The 15,845-nt window shown below is 48.9% G+C and overlaps 1 protein-coding gene across 1 annotated transcript; it reads right to left on the reverse strand.

Annotated features, from left to right (window-relative positions):
* Window positions 1-9,560: 9,560 nt before the first annotated feature.
* On the reverse strand, window positions 9,561-14,164 carry LOC146813359 (uncharacterized). Its single transcript, XM_085615387.1, has 3 exons — window positions 13,732-14,164; window positions 13,077-13,423; window positions 9,561-9,698 (listed from the first exon to the last, which is right to left on the reverse strand). The coding sequence occupies exons 1-3, from the start codon at window positions 14,162-14,164 to the stop codon at window positions 9,561-9,563; spliced, it is 918 nt and encodes a 305-aa protein (XP_085471513.1).
* Between the last annotated feature and the right edge of the window lie 1,681 nt (window positions 14,165-15,845).

Here is a 15,845-nt window from a genome sequence, read left to right on the forward strand (position 1 = left end):
GTTGGGAAATGGATGAACTCATCCAGGTGAAGCAACATGGCCTCTAAGAAATCATGCAGCACACGGCTGAACATGCTCTGGGACATGCCACCAACATGAGCTATGGTATATTGAAAGATACCCGTGGCAAGAAAATGTAGGGCTGCCATTACCTTCAGCTTGGGTGTCATTGCCGTAGGATACCTGTGCAGCGGTTGCAGGTGTGGTGCCAGCCTTGCCGTCAACTCCTCAATCAATGGTTGGGGGAAGCGGTAGAAGCGTATACAGTCATTCTCCCGCATGTCAGCCAAGTCCGGAATTGGTCGGGGAAGAGGCGGCGCTCTGCAGTAATTTGAAAGTGACAAGGAAGAGTTAGTGCACTACAACAACAATTTATATGTACAGAGCACATGTTAATCTGTCAATACACATATGCTACATAGGGAGTCAGGTATGTGCTACATGCCCTGGACACGTATGGCTGCCAGGTGACACTCCTACCAAGACCCAGCTACACACGGAGATTGTGAACCTCCACATCCCATGGCATGGGACTAGCTGTGTCCCAGTGTAAGTGAACAGCCAGACGCAACACAGGAGTGACATACATCAACACATCAGGAGAAGTAGGATGTCGATTGCAGAGACAGGTAGCGGAACACTCGAGCCACAGGTCACATGACATTACACTAGGACAGCCCACACACCTTGCCATTAAGGTGTACATGTCATGACTCACCACACATACATTGAGAGGATGCAGACAGGTCCTTGTTACGCTACTCCCTACTCCGTGTCCCATGCATACATACACACCTTACATCCGATACCACATGTGGCCTGGTGTGCGTAACAGTGTGCCATGGCCATCTACACACAGACACATGTTGGTTGCTGCAACAGCAGATGCTTCTGAGGGAACACCAACATCAAGTTAATGGGAACACACCACACATACATGACAGAGACACATCGTGCACCGTGGGTAGTCACATGTCTGGTGTGGTAACCCCTGTAGTGGGCATCAGGGGACACTTGCGTGTGTTGTTGACTGTGCCATGCCAGTTACGCTCATCCCAAGTGTGCAGTACGACATGCACACATGTCAAAGGAGTGAAGGGCATGTCTGGCACATATTGCACCGTCACACATAACATCTGTACACATCTCATCATACATCTATTGCCTTCACAATTCAGGAGTAATGTGCCACATCACAGCCTTTCACACCTGTGCCCCACACATGTAGTACTGCCCAGGCAATGCCTTGATGTCCATCCATGGACAAGTATGTCAGCTCTATTCCTTCCTGTGTGCTGCCTGTCACCATTGTGATGTGTGAAAGGCACCGTACATTCGCTCTGAGGGCCTGTGCACGTTCCCTATCACTATGGGAGTGCTGCCGTAGGCCTACCCATAGTGATAGTGAGCGTACAGGCGTGTGTACGGTCCGTATCACTATGGGTACGCATACGCGAGCACACCCATAGTGATAGTGAGCGTACAGGCGTGTGTACGGTCCGTATCACTATGGGTACGCATACGCGAGCACACCCATAGTGATAGTGAGCGTACAGGCGTGTGTACGGTCCGTATCACTATGGGTACGCATACGCGAGCACACCCATAGTGATACGGACCATACACACGCCTGTACGGGCCGTTTCTATGCATTTGGGGTGCCCTAGGGCCCCAGAACGCACCGTACCTGTGTGTGAACCTCCAAATTACATAGGGGACACATGAGGGACAAGTATAAAGGCCTACATGCAGCTGGTTGTCATGGAGACCAAGTTTAAAGTATGAATTTTTTTCTGCAGGTGCACAGCAAAAGTCGGTTTGAATAAATCTACTTTGTTGCAAAGTGGTTGTGGAGTTGACATCATGCTCAAGAAAAAAATATGAAACCCACTGACTGTGCTAGGTTTAAAGGGATTGGAGGAAACATAGGATGCAAATGTGAGTGACCAATCACTCTGTACTCCTGTGCATGAAACAGGCCAGCAAGGCAGATATAAGGCAGCCAGGTCCCATGAGAGAGCACTTGCCTGCACATCTTTGGATTCGACGACCCTGCTGCTGCTCGTGATTCCCTGGAACCATGTCAAGGTCTGTGGAGAGGTCCCAGCCTTTCACCCTGGAGGAGAACCTGGCATTGCTGGATGTGATTCTCTCACAGTACCCCCTGCTGTATGGGCGACCAGGGTATCAGGTGAGTGCAGAGTCCACTAGCACAGACTGTGTCCCTTTTTTGTGACTGTGACTTCTGGCATTGTGTCCAGGTGTGACACACATGCAATGTACTGTAGGGGGGGTCCCAGGGGGGGGAATGCCTGATGTCTCCCAGCACCCACCCCTCCTGTGTCTGGGCACTGCTGGGAGGACTCTGCACACACCCCTCTTATGTCTGGGCACTGCTGGGAGTGTTAGGCACCCACCCCTCCTGTGTCTGGGCACTGCTGTGAGTGTTAGGCACCCACCCCTCCTGTGTCTGGGCACTGCTGGGAGGACTCTGCACACACCCCTCTTATGTCCGGGCACTGCTGGGAGGACTCTGCACCCAACCCTCCTATGTCAGGATATGTACGCTTAGAACATACACGGGTGTGGGTTCGCTCCATGCATACGGGGGTGGTGTTACGGTCCATACGTACACTGTTGGGGTGGGGGTACGCTCCATACAAACGGGGGTGGGGGTACGGTCCGTACGTACACTGTTGGGGTGGGGGGTACGCTCCATGCATACGCGGGTGGGGGTACGGTCCGTACGTACACTGTTGGGGTGGGGGGTACGCTCCATGCATACACGGGTGGGGGTACGGTCCGTACGTACACTGTTGGGGGGGGTACGCTCCATGCATACGGGGGTGGTGTTACGGTCCGTACGTACACTGTTGGGGTGGGGGTACGCTCCATGCATACGCGGGTGGGGGTACGGTCCGTACATACACTGTTGGGGTGGGGGGTACGCTCCATGCATACGCGGGTGGGGGTACGGTCCATACGTACACTGTTGGGGGGGTACGCTCCATGCATACGGGGGTGGTGTTACGGTCCGTACGTACACTGTTGGGGTGGGGGTACGCTCCATGCATACGCCGGTGGGGGTACGGTCTGTATGTACACTGTTGGGGTGGGGGGTACTCTCCATTCATACGGGGGTGGGGGTGCGGTCCGTACGTACACTGTTGGGGTGGGGGGTACGCTCCATACATACGGGGGTGGTGTTACGGTCCGTACGTACACTGTTGGGGTGGGGGGTACGCTCCATGCATACGGGGGTGGTGTTACGGTCCGTACGTACACTGTTGGGGTGGGGGGTACGCTCCATGCATACGGGGTGGGGGTACGGTCTGTACGTACACTGTTGGGATGAGGGGTACGCTCCATGCCTACACGGGTGGGGGTACGGTCCGTACGTACACTGTTGGGGGGGTACGCTCCATGCATACGGGGGTGGTGTTACGGTCTGTACGTACACTGTTGGGGTGGGGGTACGCTCCATGGATACCCGGGTGGGGGTACGGTCCGTACGTACACTGTTGGGGTGGGGGGTACGCTCCATACATACGGGGGTGGGGGTGGGGGTGCGGTCCGTACGTACACTGTTGGGGTGGGGGGTACGCTCCATACATACGGGGGTGGTGTTACAGTCCGTACGTACACTGTTGGGGTGGGGGGTGCGCTCCATGCATACGGGGGTGGTGTTACGGTCCGTACGTACACTGTTGGGGTGGGGGGTACGCTCCATGCATACGGGGGTGGGGGTACGGTCGGTACGTACACTGTTGGGATGGGGGGTACGCTCCATGCATACGCGGGTGGGGGTACGGTCCGTACATACACTGTTGGGGTGGGGGTTACGCTCCATACATACGGGGGTGGGGGTGCGGTCCGTTCGTACAGTGTTGAGGTGGGGGGTACGCTCCATACATACAGGGGTGGTGTTACGGTCCGTACATACACTGTTGGGATGGGGGGTACGCTCCATGCATATGCGGGTGGGGGTACGGTCCGTACATATCCGTACCCACGCTGTGGAATGCTTGTGCGGGCTGTACCCAGGCCTTTGCCACGTGGGTACGAGCCGTCCCACCATTGTTGGGGTGACGTAGGTGTGGGCGTGGTACGACTCGTACCCACGCTCTTAAGACGTGGGTACGGGACGTACCTGTATTGTTGTGTTACCGGTTCGCGTCGTCAACCACTTCCGTTGTGGCGAACGCTGGCTTTGCTGGACACGCCCCCACCCCCTCGTAGTGACCAGGGCCTGGGGGTCAGGTATGTCCAGGGCATGTGTGCTGTGTGACTTGGGTGGGGGTTTTGTGGCCTGCCCCTGCCCCCCCTTTCCCCCCTCCCTTTGTTGTTCTGACCTTCTGCGGCGTCTGCGTCGGAGCCTGTAGAGGAGGTCGACTGCTATGAGGGCCGGGATGACACGTAGGTTCGGGTCCATGTCTGTCCGTCGCGTGCAGGTACTCCTTGTTCGCGTCGTTCTGATTTCCCGGCAGTTTTTGCCTGCCGGAAAATATTCTCCGTGCGGGATGACGTCGGTGCGAATCGTACTTCCTGGTTCGTGAAAGGCAGGCTGCGTGCGTCCCGACGTCACGTCGGCGCTTTCCCGGATCACTTTTGTATGTATATTTTCGTCGGTCGGTGTTTTGTACGAATCGTACGGAAATAGTATTTCCGTGCGAATCGTACTTCCATGTTTGTATATTGTTCCGACCGGGTACGCGTCAGACGGAGAATATGCTCCTTCCGACGGTTCGCACCCGGTTTTTACAGGATCGTAATCGGCACCAAAATTGTCAGAAGTTAAATTGCACAAAATTCATTCCCGAAAATAAACAACTTTCTCCTGGCTTCCAGAATGAAAGAGAAAATCAGTGTCTGGCTAACAGGGGTGCTGGGGGGGATACACTAGATGGTGTAGGGGGTACTTTATACACAATTAACAATAACAAGTCAGCCAGAGAAAAATAGAGACCCAAAGAGTCAGGAATATTGATTATTGGTGAATACTTTGTTTATTACTGAGTCCAAAATGCCAAAGTCTTAGGGGCCGATTCACATAAGTAATCTGAGACAAAATCCTAAAGTTACTACTTTTGGTATTCACAGAAGACATTTAGTAGTAGTAAAGTTAGGATTTTGTCTCAAGTTAAGATTTTGTCTTAAGTTTTGGTCTGGATTTAGAGACAGATTTAGAGTTTGGCGGAAGTTTATTCTGTCACTCATGAGATGAATATAGCACCAACTTTATTGTAAGTGTCATAGGATATATAGCACTTGTAATAAGGCAGACCAGATATCCGTTAAGTTTGAGATGGAGTGACCCATTTGCAAAACACCAAATAAGACCCTTAGTACCAAAAAAGCCTCTGAAATGGGTTAGTGTGTGAATGCATTCCAGGCAACCCGCAGGGGCAGTTTGCGGATTATTTCCTCTCCCTTTGTAAATTGTCAAGGAGACACCTAACCATAGGTTAGTGGTTTGTTTAGAGCTTTCTTATAATTGTCTGTAGTTTTTGTTACTGTCACTGCAGGGTATTTTTATACGAAGTTTGATGAGCAATGGAGGGCTGTCTATCAAATCTGACCCTTTTCTGGTTAGCCACAGACGATACTAATATAATGTTTGTGATGTGGGTCAACTTAATGGGTGCTAGAGAGCGCACACATTTGTTGCAAAAGGAGATTGAGAATAATTGAATGTTGTCAACATGTTTCAGCTGCTAAATAGTTCCTCATCATTCCTCAGGACCAGTGCACTCTCTGCAGTTGTAATTTAAAAGCATAATGAAAATCACACCAGCTGCCAGCAGACACAGAGCTGCTATGATTTATTGGTGAATTCCCCACAAATGCCCTGATGTGACTCTTTGTTCTCCCAAGGGTTGGGCGATGCTGTGAGATACTGAAGCTAAGGATGGACCACTATCCGTCTCGTTTTGCAGACTTACAGCAGTGTGGGTGCAGTGGACACATTTCAAAGGAGACCAGATGAAAGTCTCACTGGTTTCACTATTACATGTTATGTGCTGGGGAGGTAGTAGTGCTAGAGAGAGGCTAGCATCCAGAAGTACTGCCCCTTGGGGCACCAAACCTCATGGTTCTGTTTGAGACTAACAAACCACACTCAGGATTTTCTACATTTGGCTGGAGGGGGCTCAAGAGGCTTTGTGAGAAGGCAGGAGGTGGGAGTTGTCATCCACAGAACCGAGAGCACCGACTGGACCCGGGCCGTTTCTACCATTGGGCAAGACTACGCGGCTGCCTAGGGCAGCAAAAGGGCTAGGGTGGCAAAAGGGGGATTTTTTTTTTAATTTGAAGACAATAGCAGCACCTGTATGTGAGTGCAAGCGCACCTGCTTGTACATGCTGCGCAGCGCAGCGCATCCTAGCATAGTGGTGTGTGGAGCAGGCGGGCAGTACTAGTGTGTGGGTCCCCAGGGCCATCAATCTTGTAGCACGGGAAACCGCTATCAATGACGGCCCTGGGCATCGTTTTTGGCCAGTCCCCGAGTGGTGCTTTATGCAGCAGCCAGTGACGGTGACAAGTCTCGCACGTTGCAACACCCTCTCTCTCGGCGCGGGGGGGGCAGACTGTGTGTGTCGGCTGCTCTGGTGCCTAGGAAATAAAATAACAGTGTCAGGTAATTGGTTCGTAATTCACAAATTTCATTTGTTTTTAAGCAGTGCAAATAGGTGGCTAATGGCATGCCACACATAAAAAAAATATAGGGTGCCAAGAGGCTTATTTTTTCTATCACGTCAATCTGAAATTCGTTTTTTGTTTTTTCACTTCAAAATACCGGTTCCGGTCTTCTTATGATCTGGAAATAGTGAAAAAAAGACAAATAACCATAATTTATTTTCTAACCTGCAATTAAAACAAGTTCACATTGTGCTCTGCCTCTTGCGCTTTAGCTTTTGGGGTTGTTTGTCAAGATTTATGCGACAAGACATATCGGCGTCAGCTAGATGTGAAGCGTGTGATGCTTGACCTGCGTGAATAAAATCATATAGCGAGACTCTCCCATCCACCTGGTTCTAGAGTCAGTTTGGCAGCTTTATATGATTTACCACTCAAATGAACCCAGGCAACTATTGTATCGTGCCGGGATGTTCTATGGCTACGTTGGCGCTCTATACGCCCACTTAATAAAAAACATACATCGCTAATTAAATAATGCCTCTGGGCTTAGATAATAGGTCAATATTACTCAACACAAAGGCACTCCTTGTTAACTTGGAAAGATACAATGCTGAGTAGACTGTGCAAATATTTCAATTTGTGACCAGCTCACACTGCAGATCTCTGCAGCAAGCGGTTAACCTACTCAGCTGTTTTGCCATGTGCTCTTTGATTGTTGGTGTTATTTATACTCAGGGCCACTTGAAATTAAGCCGCAGGGGGAACCAAATTATGCGGAGAGTTGGCTAAATTATGCGTCAAAAAAAGGCAAATTATGCGGCATAATGAGGCACATTTTGTGATCTAATGCATTAATTCTTCTAGCCTGGATGTAAAAAGGAGGGGGCTGCATTTTTCAATTCTCGCCTAGGGTAGCAAAACACCTAGGAACGGCCCATCACTGGAGCCACCCGAACATCACTGCAAGCAGTGATATTTCTGTAGCAAGGAAGGGAAGGAAAAAAGACCACATACTCACCAACTAGATATACTTTCACAATATTGAGGTAGTCAATACTCTGTATCCAATATTTTTGTATGATGATATTTTAACTGGATATTCTGGTAGTTCACCCCCATGATCCGACAAGAGGAACATGCCCCCACTGGCGTGGAAAGTCATTAATGCCCTGGGAAAAGCCCAGGAGATGTTTCAGCAACTCAATCGCTCTCCAGGGAGGGCACACTTGGTGTGCCACCACCAGGCCCAGACTGACCTACAATGGGGTCCTCACTTTCGCAACACAGGCAACACTCGAACTGTCCAAAAGATTCTTTAACTCACGTGTTCTGGAGCATTCTCTACCACTAATTACATTTGTTTTTAGGTCGAGCCTGGCAGCGCATGCGCTACTCTGTGGGCCATGCTGTATTGGAGTATGCAATAGAAGCGCCACCCACTCTCCGCCAACATTTGTCACTGGCTTGTGTGATTGTCCTTTGTGAATGCTGGCTTCTGATTCGTTAATAGGCTTGTTAGTCCCTCCTTAGTACTGCCTCCTCTTCATTTGTAACCGCCCATGAGAACTGGTCCTTTTACTCCAGTTCTTAAACGGTACGTCTATAAGCACTATGGGGCATATTATCAAGCACGGCGTTAAAATTATCGCCGCTTTAGCGGCAGAAAACTGCCGCTACAGCGGCGATAATGGGCTTGATAATATGCCGTAGAGAATTCCAATAGAGGCCCATGTTCTGGTGTCAACATGGGCTTCTATGGGAATTCTCCAGGGCGTATTATCAAGCCCATTATCGCCACTTTAGAGGCATTTTTCTGCCGCTAAAGTGGCGATAATTTTAACGCCTTTCTTGATAATATGCCCCTGTTTTCTTTAAATTGTTTTTCATACTGCAGGCACAACATGCTTTCCTGCAACATTCAGCGCACCATGCACGCTTTCACTTTCTAAGCCACCCTGGACAAAGGCAGCCGTTTCGTTGAAATGAAATACATCTCGCATTTTTAAGCGATTGAGATATTTGCATTGTATATGACAAAGGCTTTTATTTATGTGTTAATTAGCTAAACAGATCAAGAAAAGGTATTCTCAGTTACAATGCCAATAGCTTAAACTCTTTCAAATGCGAGACCTATTGCATTGCAAATGCTTGTTCACTTTCTAAATGTTATTCGTCAAGGATGCCATGCAGCATCTGACAGGGTTGATGACAATGAAACCCACTTAATTACATCTGGGTTTTCAACCTATCAAACAGGATCTGATGTGCATTATGGCTGTGCCCACCTGGACACTACCCACCGGGAAATACGAGTATGGCATTATGGCAGCGACTAATAAATTACAGAGAAAGGAATGTAATGAGTGTAAAGAGTGCGAGTTTGTATATCTACAGGTGTCTACGAGAGAGTCACTTAATAATAATAATAATACTAATACCGAAGCTTATAGAGCGCGACAGCTACCCCAAGCAGGGGTGTCTCGGCCCTTCTCGAGGCTAAGACAGAAAATCATCCACTCGGGGCTAAAAAAGGGCAGGAACTCCTCAAGAAGGGCAGGCGGTGCAGCCTGGTTAGGACAGGAGCCACAATGCACTGCGTCATCATAGGGCTGTTTGTAAGATTGTGCAATGTTTGTTTGAATACAAGAACCCATGTCATCTGGTACCCTTGAGAAGAGAGGGGGGTGAAATATCGCGTCCGTTCTAATGTGAAAAAGTGAGCGCTACGGTAGAAAGAACTTTGCCCATTTTCAATAAACCAGGCTTTGCTCAACAGGAGGGTGTTTGCAGGATTACAGGTGAGACATTTCGGAACCAGGGGGTGCCTAAGAATCCAAGGGAAACTTTATGAGAAAAGTTCCTATTTGGCACCTCCCTTCTTACTGGGACACACAGTGAATTGCCTTACCATCTCCGCAACATGTCAGACCACAGCTGTTTCCGTAAAAAGCTTAAGACCTGGCTTTTTGGAAACTAGTTTTTTGCTTCCGCTTTCTTTTTTCAGAGCTGTCTGCAAGCGCCATGAGACTCGGAAGAGTGATTTGTGCGCGATATAAGTACTCTAAAAAAAAAAGAAAAAAAAAATAATTACTTTAACGTGTGAAGATTTTATGTATGAAGAGACCTTAAAACTTGTTGAGGAGCCTTAAGATACATTTATCGCCTCCCACCTTACACAACAAGCATTTGCAATGCAATAGGTCTCGCATTTGCTGGAGTTGGAGCTATTGGTATTGTAAATGACAATGCCTTTTATTTATGTGTTTTGAAAACCTGGAAGTGGTGTGTAAATATGCGCTTTGTACTTATAGTCGCTGCTTACGAGAAGCAAGGCTGGCAGTAAAAGAGGCGTTCTAACTCCCAGCCTTGCTTCTCGTAAGCAACAACTATAAGTACAAAGCACGTGTTTACGCACCACTTGCAGGTTTTCAAAACAAAAATAAAAGGCGTTTGTCATTTGCAATGCCAACAGCTCCAACTCCAGCAAATGCGAGACCTATTGGATTGAAAATGCAATAGGTTTTGCCTTTTTTAGAGTTGAAGCTATTGGCGTTGTAAATGGCAATGTCTTTTACCCATGTGTTTTGGTTTGGAGTGTAGTGGATGTATGAACCGAGAAACAGCTGCAGCTCTGCCTAGAGGACTTACAATGAGGAATTACAGACAGGACCAGAGAATCAGCAAGCAGCACTGCCTAGAAGACTTAGAATGAGGAATTACTAATGAGACCAGAGAAGCAGGTAGTAGCACTGTCTAGGGGACTTAGAATGGGGAATTACCACTGGGAACAGATTCACAGCTGCAGCACTGCCCAGAGGACATAGAATGCGGGATTACCAACGGGACCAGAGTAGCTCCTCTACGTGATAATCTGGACCCCCTGGTCAGACAGCTGGAGGAGTGAGAGGGTAAGATTTTAAGTAGAGGCCAGTCAGTAGAAAGATGTATGTGTCGCCCAGACAAACACCCACCCCTCTCCCTGATCGGTAATGGATGAACCAGGACCCTGGAGGCCAATGAACAGCCGTCTGTCGTCCCCACCCTTCCAGGCCGTGGCAGGAAGCTGAGCTAAACACAGAATCTCTGTGAACTGCTGGACACAACAATGTGTTAATGCCCTGCCAGTTCAGGAGAAAACAAACTGTGTGCAGATAAGGATACTATTCATTCACCAACAGAAGAAATACACAGATGTGAAAGTCGTGTCTTTAACTTTAGCTTCTTGGGCTTAAAGGATTGAGGGGCATATGTATGAAAGCAAAAATTAGTCGCAAACGCTGCGAATCGCAAAAAACAGCGTTTGCGACTGATTTTTCGCTATTTCATATGTATGACACATTTCCAAACTGAAAAATAAGAAATCGCTAAATTAGCGATTTCTTAGGCGGCGAAACAAGAAAACTGCGAATTTCCTAGCGAATACCTAATTTGCGATTCCTTAGCGTTGCGAATATCGCTAACAAGAAATCGCTAGCTAAGAAATCGCAAACACATGTATGAAAAAATCGCAAATTGCGATTTCACGAAATTCGCTAATTAAGAAATCGCAATTAACACCAATTGCTTGCAGGTGGTAAACTGGTGCAAGGTACAAAAACCAGCCCACAATGCAACAAACACACCCACAATGGCTGCAATGTACGTGATAGCCAGGAGGCTGCGTATTCGGGCCCTTGCACACAGGAGAATGAGACAGGAACGTATCTTCAGGCTGCGCATCACCCTGTTACAGAACACTGAAGAGGAGATCTATGACAAGTACAGACTGCACCCACAGACCATAATGGACCTGATTGAGGAGCTGAAACCCCACTTGGAGCACCCTACTCGCAGGACACAAACAATTCCCACACATGTGCAGGTCCTGTGCTCCCTGCACCTCCTCGCGTCAGGGAGTTTTCAACGGGTCATAGCGGAGGTTGGTGGTGTGTCACAGAGTGCACTTTCGCGCTTCTTCCATGCCTTCCTAGATGCAATGCTACTGAGGCTCCCACATCACATTTACTTCCCCACCACCCAACAGGCATTACAACAAACGATACTGGACTTCTACCAGATTGCACGTTTCCCCCACGTCATCGGCTGCATTGACGGGACCCATGTGGCCATCACACCCCCAGCAGAAACTGAATATGTCTACAGGAATCGGAAATGCTACCATTCCCTCAACATACAGATTGTGTGCAACGCTAAGTATCACATCACCGACATCGTAGCCAAATACCCCGGCAGTACACATGACTCCTTCATCTTCCGACACAGTGGAATACACAGACGTCTGAGTGCTGGAGAGTTTGGGGAGGGGTACCTGCTCGGTAAATACATTGCACACATCAATACATCCACTACATCAGTTGAGGGGGGGGACATTGACTCACCTATTGTGTTTTTTTCCATGCAGGTGACAGTGCCTATGCAGTGCGCGACTTCATCCTGACCCCATACCTGGATCCTGCAAATGCAAGTGAGAGGAGCTACAACAGGGCACACAGATCTACACGCTGTGTCATTGAGCGAACCTTCGGAATCCTGAAGAGCCGCTTCCGGTGCCTGCATAAGAGTGGAGGCGCACTGCAATACAGCCCTGAGACCTGCTGTAAAATCGTGGCAAGCTGTGCAATGCTACACAACATGGCAATGAGGAAAGGCACCACAATTGATGTGACCGATACAGACACATCGGATGACGAGCGCCCTGCTCCCCCTGCCAGACCAGCACCAGGAGTTGGGGCAGCTGCTGGACGCCAGAGACGGACTGAGATCACACAAAACTACTTTTAGGTGAGTATTGAGGAAATGAGACTACAAAGCCTGATGATGTGTCAAGTGTTTAATCACACTTAACATGAAAGAAAATGTAATTGTCCCCAGCACATGTTGTACACACAGTGCAGAGAAGGCACAAGAAATAGGGCAAACAGCCTTTTGCGGGTTAATGCACCCGTGTTGCAGTCAGTGTCCCCGCAGATGATCACCTCCGTCGGTGCCGTCCAGGGTGGTTGACCCCCATGGTGCGCCCTTGGCCTGCTACCTGTCTGCCACTGCGGCGTCTTTCACCTGGCAAGGTTGGAGTGATGCTGCTGCGACTCGATGTGTCCTCACTCTCAGCAGAGGCCATTAGTGCGCTGCCACCTGCATTGGCTGTCTGCAGCTGTTCCACAGCAGTGGTCACCTGCGCCAGCCCTCGCGCTATGTCCTGGCAGCAATGTGCCATGTCCACCTGCATGGTTACGCTTCTGCGTGTGAGTGCGCTGGTGGTGGTGCAGAGGCGGTTGACTGCCTTGGTATAATTGTGTAGCCGTGCATTGGCACGTCGTCCAGCCCTGTCATTGGCAGCTTGGGTGTCCCTCAAAGTGGCACAGAGCTCTCGTATTGCCGCTACCATGTTGCGATTGTCCTGATGTAGGCGGCCTAGCTGGCGATTCATTGACCGTATTGCCTTGCTTTGCAGGCGCTGTTCCTGCAACATGCACTGTTCCAAGCCGGAGAACACGGTGCCTTCTCCTTCTGTTGCAGTGCTGCTCCTGGGCCTTGACCTGGAAATGGCCTGTTCCCTTTGCCTTGGTGTTGGTGCGTCATGACGGGGCATGTCTGTCACACCCTGACTCCCCTCTCTCCTGTCGGTGTCATCGCCTGTTGCTGGGACTTCATCCTCAAATGGAGGCAGTGGGGGCACATGTGCGCGCTTCCTGCGCTGAATTGGCTGCTGCTCTGTCTCATCGCTGGAGTCCGCAGGGTCTGCAGGCTCCTCTCCCTCAGCGCTGTCTTCTTGTGGCATGGCGTGTGCTGTGGATGTAAAGGGGACTATATGAGTTTGTGTTACTGTCTGCATGTGGCACTCAATAAAGTTACAAATCTTTGACGGCTAATCTCTGACACATTTCTATTCAATGATCCCCAAAACACATATGTTGCATTTACTTGTGATGGTGTCATGGACACACAGTCAGACACAGTACTACGAGTACCATGATGCATTGCTGGGTGTGCTGTAAGACCTGGGCTGGATTGGCATGTTGGGAGTTAACTATGCGCATTTGGGGGAGTGTGCAAGGGATGGGGAGGAGTGCAGGGTGATTTGGCATGCATCTTACCTTGTCTGCTGGATGAGGGGTCGGAGCTGTCGATTGCAGCCACACCACCAACGCTCTCAGGCAGGAGGGTTGACTCCACAAGCTCCTCATGGGGGGTTGGCTGCTCTGCAGTGGATGGTCCTCCTCCAGTCTGACTGGCATCCTTGAGTCTGGCTGCCACCCTCTCCTTGGACCTCTGGCGCATATCATACCACCGCTTGCGCAGCTCCTCGATGGTGCGTGTGGTGACTCCAACAGCATTCACCTTGCTCTGTATTTCCAGCCAGATTTTCCTCTTCCTGGCCTCTGGGACTTTGAGTGCCTTCTTCCCAAACAGGAGCTCATGGCTGCAGACCATCTCCTCAATGAGGACCTCCTGCTCCTTTTCTGAAAACTTGTGTTTTCTCTTTCTTTTTTCTGCATCTTTGCCCTGCTGGTTTTGTTTGGGATCCATTGCTGGTTGCTGTCTCCAGGAAAGCCTCCTCACACTCCACAAGCAGCCTCTGGGTGTGGCTCAGGTGAGCAGGTGCAGGCAATCACTACAGTTTCCTGTTTGTGATGTCATCAGCCTGCACCAGGCTTGCAGATTCCCGTTTTTGCGATTTCTTAGTTAGCGAATTTCGCTATTAAGAAATCGCAATACGGGATTCTGCGAATTATTTGCGATTTTTAAGGAATCGCAAATGATTAGCGATTTATTTTATACATCCCGTTTAGCGAATCTGATTTTGCGAATCGCAAATTCTCGCAATTTGAGATTCGCTAAAGGGGAGTTTGATACATATGCCCCTTAGTGGCTGCAGAGTGTGAGGTCTTTACTGAAGTATTGTTATAACAACATCCAGGCCCAACCTCTCAGCGAGTCTTATAAGGGTTCACAGGTCGATACTTGATTATTACTGTTGATTGGTACTGACGAATGTACCCGTCCATTTCCTTGTGATGCATATATTAATTGGGCAGGAAAAATTGGTAAAATAAGCTACAGCCAGTCTAAGTGCTGGGGTACTGCAAATGCAGGGCAAACTTACAGAATCAGAGTAAAGTGTGGACACAGAAGAGACAAACGCACAGCTCCTCAACACTGCTCCCATATCATAATGCATGTGTAGATGTTTTAAACTGGGCACTGATGAAAGCCAACCCTTTGCCTATCCACAATATTTGCAAACTCTGGGCACATGTGATTGGATCCATGTTGTAACTTATTTCTGTTAGGCAGATGAAAGAGACAAAGTGAGAAGAAAAACAAATTGTGTGAAAGAAAATGACACAGCTATTGCAAGAGATTAAAGCCCGGGGAATTTGACTCCAGGCAGACAGGAAAAATGACTTACGCCAGGCACAGACCAATAAACAAAACTACATTGGGACAGAAAAGATATGGCAGCCAGGCAGGGGGGAAACATGTGAAAGAGACTGCCAAGTAGCCCCTGAGAGGTGTGATACTTTCAGCCAGTTCTCACTTTTTGGTAAAGCGTAGGTTTCAAAATTGTAAATTATGGGCTGAAAAATGAAATTGTAGCCAGGAGGTCAAGGTGACAATCTAGAGCGGCGAGTTGTCGTCTATGAATATCTTATAATGGAGGCTCTGTAAGATTTGTAGAGCGACCCCTCTAAAGAGCCTTTCCCTCGGCTGAACAGCTATAGTGTGGTGTTTGTTAGCTCTAGTATATATGGCACAGGATACAAGAAACCACACGCCACACTTCTTGGGTGCTTTACGACTGCAGCTTAACCAATCAGGTGCAGATTTGTGGTGCGACTAATCCCTTAAATGATCCCTACGCATTTCTGTACTACCTGCAGTCACAATATATCCTTTTACTTTACTACATCATGTTGTAGCTTATCTTAGTTGTTAGCACTACTAATTTAGGAAAATGGAGAAGGGACCCGAGTCACAAAAAGTGGAAGTGATTCTACAAGGGTCACGCGAAAAATGATTAAACCAGATTAAAATACATGTCACACAGTTCCGCAGATAAGAACCAGGGGGCATATTATCAAGAAACGGCGTTAAAATTATCGCCACTTTAGCAGCAGAAGACTGCCACTAAAGCGGCGATAATGGGCTTGATACTATGCCGCAGAGAATTCCAATAGAAGCCCATGTTGACACCAGAACATGGGCT

This window comes from Triturus cristatus, chromosome 7 (assembly GCF_964204655.1).
Source record: "Triturus cristatus chromosome 7, aTriCri1.1, whole genome shotgun sequence".
NCBI classification, from domain to species: Eukaryota; Metazoa; Chordata; class Amphibia; order Caudata; family Salamandridae; genus Triturus; species Triturus cristatus.